At 35.7% G+C, this 20,148-nt stretch overlaps 2 protein-coding genes across 2 annotated transcripts; both read left to right on the forward strand.

Annotated features, from left to right (window-relative positions):
• Positions 1-4,902: 4,902 nt before the first annotated feature.
• Positions 4,903-10,604, forward strand: LOC133805687 (pyrophosphate--fructose 6-phosphate 1-phosphotransferase subunit beta-like). The gene is made up of 12 exons (XM_062243851.1): positions 4,903-4,959; positions 5,169-5,222; positions 5,314-5,420; positions 5,681-5,786; positions 6,455-6,518; positions 6,642-6,730; positions 6,793-6,810; positions 6,889-6,910; positions 7,143-7,208; positions 7,676-7,748; positions 7,832-8,021; positions 10,521-10,604. Exons 1-12 carry the CDS (start codon positions 4,903-4,905, stop codon positions 10,602-10,604), a joined length of 930 nt encoding a protein of 309 aa, XP_062099835.1.
• Positions 10,605-16,580: 5,976 nt separating this feature from the next.
• On the forward strand, positions 16,581-19,938 carry LOC133803558 (heavy metal-associated isoprenylated plant protein 4). Its single transcript, XM_062241646.1, has 4 exons — positions 16,581-16,722; positions 17,075-17,259; positions 19,069-19,156; positions 19,286-19,938. The coding sequence occupies exons 1-4, from the start codon at positions 16,620-16,622 to the stop codon at positions 19,633-19,635; spliced, it is 726 nt and encodes a 241-aa protein (XP_062097630.1). The 5' UTR covers positions 16,581-16,619; the 3' UTR covers positions 19,636-19,938.
• Positions 19,939-20,148: the final 210 nt, after the last annotated feature.

Genomic DNA, 20,148 nt, shown 5'->3' on the forward strand with positions numbered 1-20,148 from the left:
GGGCAGCTTTTACTTTTAATTGAACAATTACATCCGAGAAATAACTGCTCGCGGTGTAAAAGGTTTCCTTAAGATACTATAATATTTGCATTTTATTATAACATCTGTTTGCATGACCGAACTTAGCATAGTACTTTGGATTGATTTAACAAAATACAAAATTTTGAAAAATACTCTAAGTACCTCAGCATGCTTTCACTTATTTTGCTCATGTGTTTACATATCTTTCGATATGCTTTGCTTACTAGATGCCTTATATGCCCCCCAAGTGATTGAGGAGCTTTAGGTCCTAGGTCACTTGCCTTGACTAGAACCTGTTCTAACATTACTGCTCGGAGCAAAATAATTAAAATGGTAATACAGAAAAACAACACACGTAATGAGTAAATACTTGTAATAAATACAATAATTGGCAAGAATGACTGGCTACACATAGTCACTTATATTTCTCGTAATAAATGTACAAAACGTGTCTGTCCGAGTGATCAATAAGATCTTACACTTATAAGTGATTAGTCACATAAAATGATCAACCCTTTTTCATAACTTGTAAAAAGTAAAATTAATACAAGCCAATTCTTTAAGAAGAATTGTTTATTGATAGTACTTGCGCAGGTGTTCTCCATTCCAATAGCGAGGAATGAGATCTCCATTTAAGCGAGCAAGTTTGTAGGTGCCTGGGTGAAGGACTTCTTCAATCTGGTATGGCCCTTCCCAATTAGGTCCGAGTACTCTAGCAACTTGGTCGCGGGTGTTTAGGAAAACTCTTTGAAGTACTAGATCTCTGACGTTGAATTTTCTTTCACGTACTTTAGAGTTGAAATACCGGGCGACTTTTTGCTGGTACGCAGCTACTCGGAGTTGGGCTTATTCACGTTTCTCACCGATCAAGTCTAAGGATTCCATTAATAGCTGGCTATTAAAGCCTTGATCGTACGTTATTCTGCGATGTGAGGGTGGATCTAACTCAACAGGCAACATAGCCTCATACCCATAAGCCAAAGAGAATGGAGTATGGCCTGTTGCTGTTCGATGAGAAGTTCTGTACAACCAAAGGACTTCAGGCAATTGCTCTGGCCATGCACCCTTAGCTTCTTCCAGTCTTTTCTTCAGGGTATCCTTTAGCATTTTATTGACTGCTTCGACTTGTCCATTTTCTTGGGGATGAGCGACTGAAGAAAAGCTCTTGATAATCCCATGCTGTTCGCAAAAGTTTGTGAATAAATCACTATCAAACTATGTGTCATTATCTGAGACGATTTTCCTTGGCAATCTACAGCAACAAACGATGTTTTTTACCACAAAATCCAACACTTTCTTGGTTGTTATGGTTGCGAGTGACTCGGCTTCAGCCCATTTAGTGAAATAATCGACGGCAACCACATCATACTTGATGCCGCCCTTTCGTGTGGGTAAAGATCTGATTAAGTCTATACCCCACACTGCAAACGGCCACGAACTTTGCATCTGTTTCAGTTCATTAGGGGATGCTCGCAGGATTTTTGAGAATCTCTGACACTTGTCACACCTCCGTACAAATTCCATTGAGTCTTCATTCATTGTTGGCTAGAAATACCCCTGCCTCAGGATCCTTTTTGACAAGCTTTGCCTGCCAGTGTGGTCCCCGCAAAAGCCTTCATGTACCTATTTCATCAATTCTTTGGCATTCTCTTTCGAAACACACCTGAGGAGTGGCATTGAGTATCCCCTTCAGTACAAGATTCCATCGACTAGGATGTACCTACCAGCCTGTCGCTGAAGAGTCCTAGCTTTGTTTCTGTCCGTTGGTAACACGCCTTGCGTCAGATACTCTACGTATGGTGCCATCCATGTATCTGCCACCTGGATCACCAGAGTGGTCTCCTCTGCTTGGATGCTTGGCACAGATAGTCGTTCAACTGGCACTATGTTCAGAGTATCAGCATCTTTTGCACTTGCTAGCTTGGCTAAAGCATCAGCGTTTGAATTATGGTCGCAAGGTACCTGCTGAAGGGTGTATTTGTCAAACTGTGCTAATAGATCCTTTGTTTTGTTTAAATAGGCAACCATCTTTAAACCTCGGGCTTGGTACTCTCTCATGACTTGATTTACCACCAGCTGAGAGTCACTATAGATGTCAAGTATCTTTATATTCATGTCCCTGGCTAATTGTAACCCAGCGAGCAATGCTTCATACTCAGCCTCGTTGTTGGAAGCAGTGAAGTTAAACTTGATTGCACAGTGAAATCGATGCCCTTCAGGCGTAATCAGGATCACCCCTGCCCCTGCATGATGCTCATTGGAAGAGCCATCTGTAAATAACTTCCATGAGGGAGGTTGGTTTTGAGACTCAGGCTCTTTGGGCTCTTTGGTCTGCTCGCTATCTGTAAGTTCAGTGAACTCTGTAATGTAGTCAGCCAGGGCTTGCCCTTTTATCGCTGCTTGCGGTATGTAAGAGATATCGAACTGCCCAAGTTTGATTGCCCATTTCAACAATCTCCCCGCAGCCTCTGGCTTTTGCAGAACTTCCCGTAGAGGTTGGTCAGTTAAAACTGTGATTCGGTGAGCTTGAAAGTAAGGTCGCAGCTTCCTAGAGGCCAAAATTAAGCAATAGGCTAACTTTTCAATAGGTGGGTATCGCTGCTCCGCTCCAATTAGCCTTTTTCTTACATAATAAATGGCCTTCTGTACGCCTTCTTCTTCTCTTACTAAAACATCACTAGCAGCATACTCTATAATCCCCAAGTAGACAAACAAAGTCTCCTCATCGACCGGCTTTGATAGGATGGGTGGTTGCGCCATGTGAGTCTTTAATGCTTGGAAAGCCTGCTCGCACTCCTCCGTCCACTCAAATTTTTTGTTGCCTCTAAGTAGATTAAAAAATGGAACGCACTTGTCCGTTGATTTCGAAATAAATCTACTGAGAGCGGCAATTCTTCAGGTCAAACTTTGAACATCCTTAATCTTTGCTGGCGATTTCATATCGATCAGGGCTTTGATTTTCTCAGGATTGGATTCAATTCCTCTCGAGCTAACTATAAATCCCAAGAACTTCCCTGATCCTACTCCGAAGGAGCATTTGAGGGGATTCAGCTTCATCTGATATTTGTTCAAGATGTTGAAACACTCCTGTAAATCCTCTATATGCCCTTCTTCCTTCTTGGACTTAACCAGCATGTCGTTGACGTAGACCTCCATGTTTGTGCCGATCAACTCCTTAAACATGTGGTTGACTAGTCGCTGGTAAGTCGCACTAGTGTTTTTCAAACCGAAAGGCATTACTTTGTAACACTAAAGTGTTGTATCAGTCCGAAAGCTAGTGTGATCCTCATCAGGAGGATGCATACTAATCTGATTATACCCGTAGTATGCATCCATGAATGAGAGAATCTCGTGACCTACAGTGGCATCGACCAGTTGGTCGATTCTTGGGAGTGGGAAACAATCTTTGGGGCAGGCTTTATTAAGGTCTGTGAAATCCACGCATGTTCACCACTTACCATTTGGCTTGGGAAATAGTATGGGATTAGAGACCCACGATGGATAAAATGCCACCCTGATGAACCCATTCTCTTTCAACTTCTCGACTTCTCCTTTCAAGGCCTTTGATCTATCTTTGTTGAGCAGCATTCTTTTCTGTTGCAGTGGTGGAAAATTTTTGTCGATGTTCAAGACATGGCTGATGACTGCAGGGTCTATTCCGACCATGTCTTTGTGCGACCAGGCAAAGAATTCCTGGTTCTTCCTCAAAAACTCCACCAGTGCTTGTTTTGTTGTTGTCTCTAAGTTTTTACCGACTTTCACAACCCTGGTCAGATTTTCTTCATCGATTTGGACCTCTTCAAGGTCCTCGATGGGTCCTATTTCTTCCTCAAAATCCCCAAAGCGAGGATCCAAGTCTCTATCCTCTCCTTGGGCAACGCCCTATTTGGTGACATTATCACCTGACTGGGCTTGAGCATCCACTACAACAATTTTTAGTATATATTACATTAAAGAATAGCATATATTTAAAAGTGCTATTATTGGTGGGGGATTAAAAACCCACGGAACATATTTTGGCGCCACATGAATAAACCTCAGGCGCCAAAATGAATTTTATTTTTGGTCTCATCTGCCAAAATCCCTAAATCTAAGTTACCCGAAAGATTTCTCTCAGCCTCCATCTCTCACTCTCGTCTCGTCTCTCCGCCTCACTCTCGTCTCGTCTCTCCACCTCACGAAGTCTCTCTCGTCTCATCTCTGCCTCACGAAGTCAACTTTTTGGCCAGCCGAGTTGCCTCCGTCTACAGCGAGGTCCAGGCGAGTCGCATCGACCACGCCCTCCCTCTCCCTACCGTGCTCAGAAACCGCTTCAAGATCGTCGAAGGACCACCTAGTTCCGCGGCTGGCAATCCAGGTATTGGATCCACAGTTTTTCGTCGATTAAATTGGTTCTGTACATTATGATCTGTTACGAACACTTCCAATCTTTGTTTGGTTGATGGAAAAATTGCCGGAAAATAGTTAAATTAGGAAACCAAGAAATTTGTAGGTTTCGACTTAGTTTTAGTAAAACATAGCAATTTTTTTTTAAATAATAAAAATTTCTGCGGCTTCTCGTTTTCATGTGGTTGTGTTTTTCTTTTTATGCTTTCAGATGAAATCGCAAAGCTTTTTCCTCAACTTTTCGACCAGCCATTTGCCTTGGTGGTGCCGAGCGATTCTGACTCTAACGATTCGCAGAAAAAGTTGAAAATTGGTGTCATTTTTTCGGGAGGCCAGGCACCTGGAGGGCACAATGTCATTTCTGGAATTTTTGGTGAGAATTTTTTGTTATCATAATTTGTTTTCTTGCAGTTAATAGTGTCCAGTATGGTTGAGTTCATTCATTCTGTGCTTCCTAGTAGATTACTTGCAGGAGCGTGAGGTCCAGCTGAAATCATGAAGGGCAAGTATGTGGAACTTACACCAGAATATATTTACCCGTACAGAAACCAGGTGAGAGTTTGACTATGGTTTGGTTTTGTCATTTATGCAGTGGAGGTCCATGATCATGTGTAAAGATAGCTGCTTCTGAGTGTTCTAATTTGCTCAGAAGATATAGCGCATCCATTCTATTCTAGTGATTTATACAAAATTCATACATGCGGATGCTGGCATTTTAACCAAGATATTGTATTTGATTGGAGAAAATTTTCTTTTATCAGGGTGGTTTTGATATGATATGTAGTGGAAGAGATAAGATTGAAACTCCAGAGCAGGTGACTTTTTTTTCTTTCTTCACAGTTTCATGTTAAGTTTTATTGACACATTAAGTTCATAATAAATTGTTAAAATGGATTTTCCTTTTAGTTTCAACAAGCTGCAGATACTGCCGCGAAGCTTGATTTGGATGGACTTCTTGTTATTGGTGGGGATGACTCTAACACAAATGCCTGCCTCCTTGCTGAGAATTTCAGGTATATAACTAATTTTTTTCTTTCTAGAAAAATCATGCTTGGCAGATGGAACTGTTGCCCGTATTTGTCTTCATATGTCATTCATGTAATCCATGAATCCATCTATTTTTTAGGTGCTTGTATCAGTGTATGGGACCCATCCAAATAGAATTTAGGGATTCTTTATCTAACAGTTCGACAGGGTTACAGGAGTCTTGCCTTTAACGCTGTTTCGTTGGTTTGTTTAACACAGTTTGGTTTTTTTTCTTTTGTTCAACCAGGGGAAAGAATTTGAAAACTCAGGTGATTGGGTGTCCAAAAACCATTGATGGTGACTTGAAATGCAAAGAAGTCCCAATAAGTTTTGGGTTTGATACTGCTTGCAAGGTGACTGCAACTAAAAGAAATTTTTTATTACTTGAACCCTTAAATTTCTTTGTGGTCCTTTCCATATATCGTGTAGGAAATTTTGGAGCAGCAATCTTTATTTTTTAGCAGATACGAACTTGAACCCCACTAGCTTGAAAATTTTATCCATGTACCTGATGATAATTTTATTTGTTGAAGCATTTTTTTTTCACTGCCACTGAGTTATATTTATATTCCTAGAATCATCTTATTTACTTGCTAATTCATTATGGTCATGAAATTATGAATTTACTTTAAGCATCAACCTTTACATGTTAAGAGAAGGAACTTCTCATAGAAAATTGTTTGCAGATCAGTTGGTTAATTGTTGTGTGGGCCATCAACTATAACTAGCAAGAAAGTTTGGTGACGTTGTGTTTGATGAAATAAAGTATATTATTCAATGTACCTTGTCCTGCTTAAAAAACTAATTAGGTGTTAAAGTTATTATTCTAACAGGTTTATTTCCTGAGAAATTAAAAAAAAAATACTTCATTGGATCATGTATATAATACTGACTTGATTAGCCTAAGTCTGGTTCTGCCTGATTTTCCTTGGCATGAATAGCATGACACTTTCTATGATATGCAACTAACAGATACACTGAAGGAAACTAATAATAATGTGATGCACTTCATTTTATTCAGATATATGCAGAAATGATTGGAAATGTCATGATAGATGCCAGATCAACTGGAAAATATTATCACTGTAAGTATGCTGGTTGAAAGTCATGGAACATGTAGTGATTTAGCTTTTAGATTACATTTTAACCCATCTTATCTTTTGATTTTCACTCTACTGTGCTTAACGAAATTTTATTGTCAACTACAGTTGTGCGGCTTATGGGGCGTGCAGCTTCACACATAACACTTGAATGTGCTTTGCAAACTCATCCAAAAATTACAATTGTTGGAGAAGAGGTACCTTTGAATGACTTGTCTTGCCTTGTATAGCTTCTCGATTAAAATTTATACAAATGCAGTTGCACATAGATGTTCTGGTATGTAGACAAGGTGCAGTGTCTTGATATGGAACACAATTTGAAAAGTTAATTTTGTTTAGTCGGTTCTATTTTTAGAATCAGTATCGTTATGTTAAAGGTGTGTCCACATTGGGTTCGAATTATTAGTATTGACAGTATGCATTACTAAGTTACTGTGACCTTAAAATCTATTTTTGCTGATTGGTCAATCTTGTAAAATGTCTCCATTTACTGTGACATGGTAAAATGTCAGCAAATGAGAAGGATTAGTGTGGCACAATCATCAATATCAGCATATTCTTTCTATATTTTTTGTTTTAGTTTTATTTTTTATTTTATTTTGCAATTAGGAAAGGTATTAGATGTGATTGGCCTCCAAGATGCTTCACGTATAGTAGGCAACAAAAGAATTAGATGTGAGAGCGAATTGGTATTTTGTTTTGGGTAGTGGTCCTTTATCCTTGGTTGGTTATGTTTCTAAATTCCTTTCATTTGCATTTGTCAGTCTTGTGTTATTTACTTTTCTTTCCAGTGAAATTTATATATTTGGACCTTGGCTATGTAGTTGATGTTTGTCTAGGTAGATATCTATTACATAGTCAGTCTTAAACACTAAAACAGCGACTGTCTACATCACACATCTTTGTTTTTCTAAAAAAGTTAATATTATGTTTTCTATAGGTTAGTTTCCATTTCAAATTTAGTTTTCTGGCATTGTAGCCTGGTATAGAATTTGGTTGGGTTGCTCAAACTTGTGCTTATTAGTACTGTAATTGAGCATTCTGCTTTGAGGTTTCTTGCTTTTACCATGTCCTGGTTGTGGTCTAAATTCTCTTATTTTGTGTGAAATTAATTCTAGCTGAATTTATGTTCTCTTTTACAGTTTCTAAATTGTGGGCAAAGAAGAATGCCGTGGGGAAGGAACAGGTGGCACAGCTTGTAGATGACATATATAGGTTTGTCTTATATCTTGCACTATCTGATTCATAAAGTCACTGGATTCTACTCTTTTTGCTACTGTCTATTTTTTTTCCCTTAGAAAATACATTTTCCTGTTTCTCAGAAAAATGCATGTGTCTGCAGCCCCTGATTTAGCGTCAAAGGGACAGGGTGTCTCAGATAACAGTAATGTGAAAGTCAAAGGGGAAATTGATGATCACTCTTTTCAGTCAGAAACAAAGGTTCGGTGCCTCTGTGGGATTTCATCAGAAAAGGAGTCAATGATCAAGGTATTTGTCACACACTTTGTTTTCGTTCCTCTTAATGTTGCTTATGTTCCTCTTAATGTTGCTTATGTTTTCTGTTGTGTATTTAAGTATAAGTATTTAAGTATATTCTAGTTGTATTTCAATGCCTATAACTAGGCAGTGAAAGCTTGGTTGATTTTGGTATTATACTAGTTTGTTGTCTTTTAACAAGAAAGATTCATTAAAATTGGAAGTTTAGTGCTATTTGATTTGAGTGCTTGTTGACATTGCCAGCATTGGAATCTAAAAGTATTTACTTTGAAACTAATAAACACTCCTGGTTTAGTTTCTTCTTTTTTTCTATTTTTCTTAAGTAAAGTTGAAGGTGTTTATATCATGTGTAATGATTATATCATGTGTCAAGACACATTACAAATTTCAATTGAGTGTGTGTTTGAACTTGATTTATTAATAGAAATGGACACACTTATAAAATCTAGAGCTCACCATGATGAAGTGAATCTTCTCTGTACATATAACCTTGATCTAAAATCCTTTTGATATCTAATGCAAACATTATTTGATTTTTGCAAATGATCTAGCAGTAAGAGTTTATTTGTTTTGTCTTCTTGTTTAGTTAAAATAACTTACAAAATGATCTAGCAGTCTGAGTTTATCTGATTTATTGGTTTTTACATGCACATACACAACTTTCCTAGGCTCAATGCTGAAGTTATTATATTCAATGTATGTGTTGAATGTTTATGTAGCTTCTCTTAAGAGGGCCCAATTTTTCACAGCATATTTTGTATAGCTTTTCTCAAGTATTTTCTTTCATGTATTTTTTTAAGTTTTGCTTGTTAATTCTGAATTGATGATTCTTATTTTTTGTGAAATTGATTGTTGTTTGTTTGCCAACAACCAAAGTAGAATTATGAATATAGATTACTTGGTTTAAAAAATGTTTGGAATCCTTGTCTAGTGGTACTTAGGCATTGTGATATGACTGAGAAAGGACATGTGAAGGAGTTTAACTTGAAACAAATAACTAGACAAAATTGCATAGAACAATAAAAAGAAGGCCAATCTCATTTCAAGCTCTGTTCTGCAATTTTTTTCCCTTGTATTGAAGCATTTATCGATCTCATTTCAACATTTCATATTTAAGGTGTAAAATTTGAGCCTCTCTCTGTCATTTTAGATTTTCTCTAGAAATCCAAGTCTCATCTTTTTTTTTCCTGCAATTTTGGGTAAAATCTGAATCTGATTCTCATATTATAATTGTAGCTCTCTCTATAAAATTGTCTACTATATTCATATCTATGTTAATGAAGCAACTAGTAAATTTTTGAAACATTCTCTATGCCTCAATCTCTTTTTGCTATATAATATCCTTTGCTTATGAGTAATTTTATTGATTTGATTTATCAATTTTGAAAAACTAATTATTATAATAGTATAACTTGTAGCTTTTCTGCTGTCATGATAAATTTGCCAAAGGATCATTAAGTGTTGACTGCTTAGGATACTTTGTGTACTCACCTTTGATGACACTTGATCATTATAATATTCCCTAGAAAGATTCAAAAGATCATTAAAATGTGGTACCTGTTAGGCCAATTTTTACAGCTACTAACTGTTTTGGTTAGTTAGTTGTTCATTGTAACTAATTATTGTTATTTTGTAGATTAGTTACTTTATTAGTTTTGGTATTTTCTGTATATATACTCTTTTGTATCATTACTTCATTAATGAGAATTGATTCTATTCATTCAGTCACTAAGTTTCCTTACAGTACCTACCACCAATGAGGAAAAAAAACATTAAAAATGTGGTAATTAGAAATAGTGAACATGATTTTTGCTGCAGTTGTTTACAATATTTGGAAGAATAGAAATAGGTGTATATATGACAATTACTCTTCATCTGTTTTGAGTTTAGTTCGGGATATTAAATTCACTACTAAGTTTAGGCTTTACAAAGTGTATAGACACAATATTTCTGTTCAAGATCAGCTATTCATTGAGCATATTCTTTGTAATTAGCTGCTGATTTCTTTGTTTCGGCTGGTTCCTCTATTTGAGGTTAATCTGGACTGTTTGATTGTACTTGTCCTCTATTAAATACTTGACCTGCCTTTGCTCATTGCCTTTTTTTGTAATGTTATAACTCCTTTTTTTTTTCTTTCTTTCTTTCTCCTTTTTTTTTTGGCTAAGCTTACTTTTCTGCTGTATTAATACCAAAAAATTAAAATTTGAGTTAGCACCTATAATCAATTGCTATCTTCACTGTAGGGATCTGATTTCTTCTTCTTTCATGTAGTTAGAAAATATTTCTAGCTTTTTTTTTTAACTTTCTTTGGTTTTGATGAGTCTTTGATCTGAGTGGTGTGTACATATTAAAGATCATAATAAGGATGATGAAATGTAAAACATTTTCAACCATATCATCAAACTAAAGGCTTATGCCTGCATTAGATTTTGAAATATCTGAAAGGGTATGTACCAACTATGTCCTGAACCTTTATATTGGTGTTTGCAGATAACAAGGGATACTAGTGGAGTTCCTAAGGTTCTTACAAGGTTAGATGCACCCTCATCACCCTTGGCTGACACCATGACATAATATGAGAGCTAGAGATCCTTTTGTCTGTGAAATGAGAATTTAAATTTTTCATGTTTCTTAAATTTGTTATTCTATTTTATTACTTCTCTTACTTTCTTCTACTGCCTTATCTTTACAGGGTTGTATGAACTCATTATTAACTTGTTAAAACAATAAAATACAAATATACTGAAACATATTGATATACTTCACTGTATTCTCTTAATGGCAGCAAGTTGTTTGACAAGTTTGATTTTATTTGCACTGTATTCTCTTTTCTTATTTATAGCTTTGGTAAGTTATAGTTTATATGATAGTTATGGGATTGGCTTTGCATTCACTTGTTATATTATTTATTTATTTTAGTTTTCATCTTGCAGTTGTTCCCAAGCTTTGTTTGAATCTTCATTTCGTTTTCTATTATGCTTATTTATATTTGGATTTCTGAATTCTGTTTTGTTCATGTTGATTATAGTCAGTAATGATTTAAATGGGGCTAATTGTATGTTAGGTTTGTGGCATCAGCTCTCCAAACCTGACTGCTTATCTTTCTCTATTTATTTTTCAGAGAGTTTGAACAAGTTCCCTCGAAGGACTAGTACGCCATTTGGGGTTCATAGTCAAGCACAACAATCTGAAGAAAAGCTACAACAACAACAACAATAGCATTAGCAGCAACAACATCATCCAAACTATAGTTTGAAGTAAAAAATGTTTAAGAATATAAAACTTTATTATGTTATGCTTTCAAACTTAAGTTATAACTAATATCTTATGAAGTAGACACATTCATGGTTTGAATTAGTTATTTTTTAATGTAATACTTATGGTTTATCAATCTATTGAGAATTACATTTTATGATTATTTTTTTTTTTTTTTTATCAAAATACAATAATGAAGATCTTTTAATTAAAAAAAACCCCTATAAGTATACTTATTAAAATAAAATTTAAAATATATTACCCACACTAAAGTAACAAAATTTTATTACTATATGTTACGATTTAAAAACATATTATAAGCGAAACAAATCGTTATGATTTATATAATATAACAAACTAAAAATGCTATCAAAATAATCAAATGTAACAGTTGAAAAGTGTTATGAAAAAAGTACAAGATTAAACTTCAAATTTATAACCAAAAACTCTATCTAAATGTTATTATTTGAATATTATAGCACCTAAAAATGTGTTATTGAATAGTTTAAGATAACACCGAACATAACATTCAAAAACTGTTATAGAAAAGACTGGACTTTTAATAACAGGGGCTATATTAGCATTTTCAGAAGTGCTATCAATAGTCCCGGTTAGCAGTTTTTAAGTGTTATGAATAGTGTTTTCTCTTGTAGTGATCAATTGCCATTTGCAACTCTTTTCTGGGAACATCTCTCGACACACCTTTCTTTGCCTTGGTTATCGAGGCATTGTGGCACTCCCTTGCTTCCCTCTGATTTCCCAATACGCATCCTACCCCTGTGTCTGTTGGGAATTTCATGGCGAGGTGCCATATTGAAGTGACGGCCCGTAGGTCGACCAGAATTGGTCTCCCAATTACAGCATTGTATGCTGAAGGACAATCAACTACTATGAAAGTAGCGAGTAATGTCCTATTAGTAGGTGCAGTACCTGCTGTAACTGGAAGCCTAATCGACCCCGTTGGGACGAGCCCTTCGTGTGGAAAAACCATAGATGGTTTGGTTGCATGGCTCCAGGTCCTGGACGGACAACTTCATTCTCTCCAACGAAGACTTGTATAAGATGTTGATTGAGCTTCCTGTGTCAACCAACACCCTCTTCACCATCATGTTGGCAATTTTCACGTCCACGACTAGTGGATCGGAGTGTGGGAATCGTACGTGCTGGGCATCATCTTCAGAGAAGGTTATTAATTCCTCCTCTGTTCGAGCCTTTTTTGGTGCTCGATCCTCCACACACATCATCTCGATGTCCTGGTCGTGGCGTAGGGTTCGAGCATATCGTTCCCTTGCCTTCCCACTGTCCCCTGCAAGGTGTGGGCCTCCACAGATGGTGAGTAAAGTGCCTACCACAGGAGCTGGCTGTAGAGGTGGCGAGCGCTGGCATGCAAGCGCTTGCTCGTTGACACCTTGAGCTTCATGCTGAGACCCTCCTGCAGCTCTAACATATCTTCTTAGATATCCCTGCCTAATCTGGAACTCAATCTCGTCTTTCAACTGGTTGCACTTATTGGTGTCATACCTGTAGTCATTGTGAAAATGACAAAACTTCGTCGTATCTCTCTTAGAGATATCTTTCCTTATAGGTGCGGGTCGTTTGTAAGGCACGCTGGAGCTAGTCGCCTGGTAGACTTCCACTCGGCTTTCAACAAGGGTCATGTAGTTGGTGAATCTCGGCTCGTATCGACTGCCTTTGGGGCATTTATTTTCAAAAGCTGAGGGTTCATTGTTCGCCCGCTTCCCACCATTCCTACCATTGCCATTCCTGTTGCCCTTGCTGTTTCCATTGCGTTTTTCTGACCCGTTGGCGGCTTTGGCGGGTTCTTCCTTCGGCCCCTTGTCTTTTGTTGGCGATTTCCCTTCATTGGCAATTGCGTCCTCGAGCTTGATATATTGATCAGCCCGATCCAAAAACTCCTGGGTACTTCTTACCCCATTCTTTCTGAGGCTACTCCAGAGGGGTGAATGGCACCTAACCTCAGCAGTTAGGGCCATCATCTTGCCTTCATGACCCACTGTCTTGGCTCCAGCCGCTACTCGCATGAAGCATTGGACATATTCCTTTAAGGGCTCTCCCTTCTTTTGGCGTATCTCGACCAGCTGGTTAGCCTCTGTGGGGTGTACGTGACCCACATAGAATTGTCCGTAAAATTCCTTTACGAACATCTCCCAAGATACTATACTAGCAGGAAGGAGCTTGAAGAACCACTCCTGGGCGGTGTTAGATAGTGTCGCGGGGAAGATCCTACAGCAGGCATCTTCCGACACTTTCTGTATATCCATTTGTATCTCAAACTTATTAACGGAGATACTGGGTCTCCGTACCCATCAAAATTCGGCAATGTTGGCATCTTGAATTTACTGGGGGTTTCAGCCGCATCAATCCTTTGTACAAAGGGAGTGCCCCTCCTCCTATCGTACTCTTTATGGGACGTTCATCCCCCGACCAACTGTTGTACCGCCTGGTTCAGAGCATCAATCTGAGCCTGAACCGCTTCTGGGACTACTGAGGCAACCGATGCCGAGGGAGCGTACTCGTCGTGCCTCTCGCAGCGGTCGTTAAGTACGTCCCTTAAGTCATTGTCCCTGCATCTCTGCTCGCTAACTCCTAGCCGATCAAAGACGTTCTGCTGCCTGGGTTTCCCCTCAGCGTTATGGCTAGCTGGCCTATTTTTTCTAGGTGGGGGGCTTCTGCCTCCACCTCTTTCCTCATTTCTCCGACCAGCATTTCCTCTGTCGGAATCGGCTTCATTATAGTCATGGCCATCTATAAACTGTGGCTGACTACGACGTGACCGGATGTTCACGCTATTTCCTCCTCGGGTTGGCATTTCTTTAGTGTCTGGGGTAGGCTTGCGCTGGTCGTTGAGTCCCCGTGCATTGTTATGGCGTGGGGGACCCCTGACCGCAGAGCCTGACTCGATGTTCCTTCTATTGGAAAAAGGACGATGTCCCCTGCTCGGTAGATTCGGCTCTTCATCCCCTGGGCGTCTAGGGTTGCGGGGCGATTGCCCGGCCCTATTCTGTCTCGGGCGCTGGGGATTGCCTCGACCAACCTGAGAGGGAGGCTGCTGCTTAGGATCCTTAGCTGGGACATCATCCTGAGCCACAGGTGGCTGCTTCGGCCTTTGAGGGCTTGCTGGCTGGAGGGGAGGACTAGGATTGGGAGCCCTCTGAGGCGGCGCACTCGGCGGCTGATTTGGCTGAGAGGCTGGCGCAACCTGACTCCGAGCCAGTTGGATGGCTGCTTCGAGAGCGGCTATGGCATCACTCTGCCGACGGTCCATGTCTGCCTGCTGCTCACTCAGCTCCTGACGCTGGCGTTCAATTTCCCTCTGCTGCATCGCCATTGTCTCCGCATCATTCTCTTGATTGGCCCTCAGATTAGCCAACTCGTCTTGCAACTCTCCCAGTGTTTCCCTCAGCGTTTCGGAATCTAACTCCTCATCTTCAAACTCCAAATGAGGTTCATTCTCAGCCACATTTGGGGGAGGAGGTTGGGATGGTGCAACGCCAACGGTCTGTCCAGTCATCTTGGATATCTTCGCCATTAGATTTTCTTACAGTTTTTTATCAATCTCTCAATGAATGCACCAGAATGCTGACCCTCGATTTGGCCAACGACACAGAGTCAAATATACGACAAGAAATGAGACGACAATTAAAAGTTTAATCTAATGGTAAAGAAGAAAACACAAACGATTTATAGTGGTTCGGCCCCAAAGAATGGTAATGACCTACGTCCAATTAGTGCTATTATTAATATTGAATCTCAAAGACGTGATCAAAGAACGAGGGTTCTTGAGTTTCACAAACCTTAGGAGAATTACAATAAAACGATGGATAATCACACTATAGCTTTCTCTCTCAATACTGAGGAAAAAGATTCAGAGATCAAAAGTCCCCTCCTTAAGTTATTTCATGCATATTTATAGGCTTAAGGGGGGTTACATGGGCCAATGGGCCTTAACTTTCCTTAATAACCGTGTATCAAGGTAATAAAGAGAAAAAATTCAATGTAATTATTATAGGATTACAATCTTATAAGGAAATAAACATAATCATACGACCAGCCTGGTCATACCTAAAAGTCAGCCTTAATGAAGCAATGTGCAGCTGGTCGATAACCGAACGGTACCGCCTCATTTCAATTCTGCCACGTGTTATCCACGTGTGAAAAATACTTGCCACGTTATAAGTAACCGTTTTTTGGTAAACAAATATATATTGGCATTAATTAGTGCTAATTTTTTTATTTTGTTTTTTTGCTTGAAATTAGGTTTTCGATAAAAAAAAAATCTAATGTAAAATAAAATTTAATAAAGAAATCATTATCTTCTACAATATTTTATAACTACACCTAGCCTGGAAAAATTATTTGTAGGAAAAATTAAACAGTATATAAATATAATAGAAAAATAACAATATCGAATAGAAAAATATTTTTGATCGGAAGGATAATAGAAAATGTAAATATTTTTCTAATAAAATGTTAACCTTTGAAAAATAAATTAAAAATAAAATTATATTTGATAATTAATATTATTTGTTGGTGCAATTCTTAGGTGGGCCATAAGAATAAGTATAATTCAATTACTTCTAATTACAGAGTTATTATATAATTACTTAGTTAAATAAACATATTTAACGAAATAATTCTCATAAAATTACATCTAATTATAATTACCAAGTGGCTTTCAGTGTTGAGCCAACAATAATGCTAACCAATATCAATATTTCACATATAATAATACCTATATATGCGAGTATTTGAAATAAGGAGGGACATATCTACATATATGTACAAATGAGTGCAGCCCCCCTCAGTTTGTTGAATTTTAAAATTTTATTATATATTAATAAATATATATATATATATATAATATTAACCCAAAAACTAAGAATTAAAAAATGCATCAAAACCTCCACTAAAAATAAAATAAAAATACTAATAATATTCTCTAAAATAAGTTTCCGGCTCAAAGGAAGAGAGAGATTTCTTTTTATATGATCACAAAAGAGAAAATATAAATATATAAATAAAGCATTAATCAAAGTAGGTTAGTGTGGTCCATTTCCTCATTGGTATGACAAATCTATATCTATCTATAGTTGAATTGCAATATTTCAAGGGTCAAAAGGGGGTGACCTAACCCCTCACAAAGTCCCACCAACACAATTAATTGTCCTCCAAGACAAACATCAAAATGATATTAACAATAGTATTTAATAATTGTAGTGATGAACATATATAAATATATATATATATATACATATAATCCTATAAATTGGGCAATGCTCCAAGTTTTTGGATTGATTTTGGGGTCTGAATAATATGGCAACAACAGATGTTGGAGTAATCACTGGTGTTTACAAAACAAACCTACATTGCCCCCAGTGCGCGCTTGATATCAAGAGACCTCTTTTATGTACTCAAGGTACGTATACATATATTTAATAATATTAATAATAATTAATATCATCATTATTATTTGGAATAATATGTTTTGTACCTATAGAATATATATAAGCTTAATTAAGTTCTTAATTTTGTACTTCAATTGAGATGAAATAATATATGTTGTCATGTGGGGTTTTCCTTTTGTCTTTGTACATTCATAAATTCAAAATCACTCAAAAGTTATATAATTGATTAGGATATTAGTATATTACACATACACCCAATTAGTACGTGTTTTATCAACCAGTAGTTTTTATCAATTATATTTTCACTAATTTTTTTTTGTTATATAAATAAATTTATAATTAATTATTTTGAGGCATATGCAGGTATTCATAATGTGGAGACTGATATGGAGAAATGTGAAATATGGGTAAAAGGAAGCTTTGACCCCATTAAAATTCAGAAACGAATTCAGAAATTGTGCAAGAAGAAGGTTGAGTTAATTTTGCCCAAAGTGCAGATCAAAGAAACTAGCCTAGTTGAGAAAAAAGTGATCAAGGAAACCAAACAAGTAATTAATTGCTATATTATCATATTATAACATGTTTAATTTTAGTATTGTGTGATACATGATTAAAAGTTTAATTATGAACATATAATATGTATTAATTTATATATATATATATATATGCATATGTGTTAGATATAGTTTCACATGATAGTGTTAGCCTTGGCCCTTCCAAATTTTATATATATAAAAAAATTATATAATAATTCTTGTTTTTTAAAAAATTATTAGTTTGACCCACTCAATTTCTTTTTTAGTTAATTAAGTTGTGTTTCTCCTACTATGTCTTATCCAATTTCTAATATCTCGATTTGTCGTGTTGTATTTTTTTTATATACTATTTCGAATAACGTATACTCACAAATTTTCTGAGTTGGTCTTGTTGTGTCTAAAATTATTCATTATATTTTGAATTAGTTTTAAGTTGAAATCCCAATTTTATTCCTAGGTGGCCTACCTCTAAATTGTAATATGTAACTAAATTATTAATTAATGATTTTGAATATATAAAAAACAAGGTTACATAGCTAATCGGGCAAGAATTTTATGAACATTATTACTAGATTTGGGTGTAGTTCTCTTTGTCTTATTTAATCAAATTGTATTTATTGATCTTATTTTATATTTATATATAAGCCCTAACAAAGTTATATATATGTGTGGGAGTTAACGATATATATAATTTATCATTATATTAGTAAATAGCTACCTTTTTGTTTGTTTTTCTTTATCGTTTTCGATCGTTTTAATTAATTTAGAAGTCCCTACTCTCCACGTTACAATAATTTTTAAATATAAATTATTATATATATGTATGCATTAATTTTGGTCTCTATCCATCGAATCCACAAAAACATAATTATTTATTTTTAATTCGAAAAGCAAAAGTTAAGAAAACGTTTAAGGTCTTCTCTATATATTCAAATTGATGAAACATGTGCATGTAAACAGCATCATTATTTGAAACAAAAGTGAATAATTAATAATAATTCCATATAAATAATTAAGTTTTTGTTTGTGTATGCATCATGTCCACACCGACCATAGATTAATATAAATTATCTTCTTGGTTGTCTAAACCCAACTTGCAATCGAATATTGTACAATTAATTATTAATATTAATATTGAATGACTCGCTATGTGTGAGTGGGACAATTAAGCATTAACGTTAATCTCAATGATATATATATACATATTGAATTTAGATTCTCTTATATCCTTTAATTCAGACCAATATATTAACAAACATGTCATATAAATATGTATATATATGTCCAAATTATTTTTACTATTTTAATCTTTTCAGTAGTATAAATAGGGAAAAAGCAATATATATTACTGTGTATATCTTATAAAATATTCCCATACAGTACTATCTCATTTTTGTGTATAGTGTGAAGTGAATATTCGTTTTGATTATCAATATTATCTCATTTTGTGTACAATGTGACGTGAATATTCGTTTTGAGCTTTTTATTAACATAATCAAACATCAGGCTTTAGATTTGGTAATTAGATATATGGCTATAAAAAAAAATATTTACAAATTAATGCATAATAATAAATTATACGTTGTTTAAATATTTTTATATATTAGCTTTATTTTTATCATAAGGGTTTTTTTCTTTGACGATAAAATTTGTGTTAAATTATGCATTCATTGAAATGTAATTCTTATATTTTATATAAACTTAATTTTTATATTTATTCGTATAAATATAAGCAAATTAAGCACACATATAGTAAATTAAAAAAAAAGTATATATATATATTACAAATGTATAAATATTTATTAATTTTTGAACTTGAAGCCAGATTTGCGGACAACATCAGTCAAGGTACACTTGCATTGCGACCAATGCGCGAGAGACCTCGAAAAGAAGTTGATAAGGCAAAAAGGTATATCAATTAACTATCATTAATTAATGATCTGATTTTTGAAAGTAATGATTAATTAACTATATGTGTGATTATATACATTTATATATAATAATGTACGTACGATGAATAATTGGATATGATGAGCAGGTATTCAGAGTGTTAAAGCAGATATGAAAACTCAAATTTTGAGGGTGGAAGGAAGCGTTGAAGGTGAAAAACTAGTATCGTTCTTAAGAAAAAAAGTGCATAAACACGCAGAGATTATAGTCCCCAAAAATATAGAAGAAAAGAAGGTGGAAATTAAGGAAGAGAAAGTAGTCAAAGAAAAACAAGGAATTACTACTACTTATGACTTAGTGAAGAAGGTTGAGATTAAGGAACAAGTAAAGGTAGTGGAAGCAAAGTCTAAAGAAGGAAATGCTCCTTATTTTATTCACTATGTCTACGCTCCCCAACATTTTAGTGATGAAAATCCAAATGCTTGTACCATATCCTAGTATACAAACACACACACACACTTATAACCACCTATATACGTACATATATAGCTTATGATATTATACTTTATTTAATTATATGCCTATAAATGATCTAATGATTTTGTTATGTAAATTGATTTTTTATATTATGTTTTGTTTAACCATGTAACATATGTTGCTGCTCTCTCTTATTATATATACTTAGAAACTTTTTTATGTATAAATAATATATAGGCTTCATATTTTGTCCGTTTTGGGGACAAATTCCATGTATTATGATCATTTTATATGTACTTATTTTGATATATTTTTAAGGCAAAATACCCCCGTATTTTTTCTGAATACACGATGAGTTTCTGTGTTCTGTTAAATGACAATTTATTTGGACCCTGTCTTTTACAAAATAGATTAAAATAATACCCTAAACCCAATTTTGGTCAAACTATTTTCAAATATAATATTTCTTTCTTAGTTCCTCGGCCACCTTCTAAGCAACTATGTGAACTCATCTCATCTCCAATGATCTAATAA

Source organism: Humulus lupulus, chromosome X, assembly GCF_963169125.1.
Source record: "Humulus lupulus chromosome X, drHumLupu1.1, whole genome shotgun sequence".
NCBI lineage: Eukaryota > Viridiplantae > Streptophyta > Magnoliopsida > Rosales > Cannabaceae > Humulus > Humulus lupulus.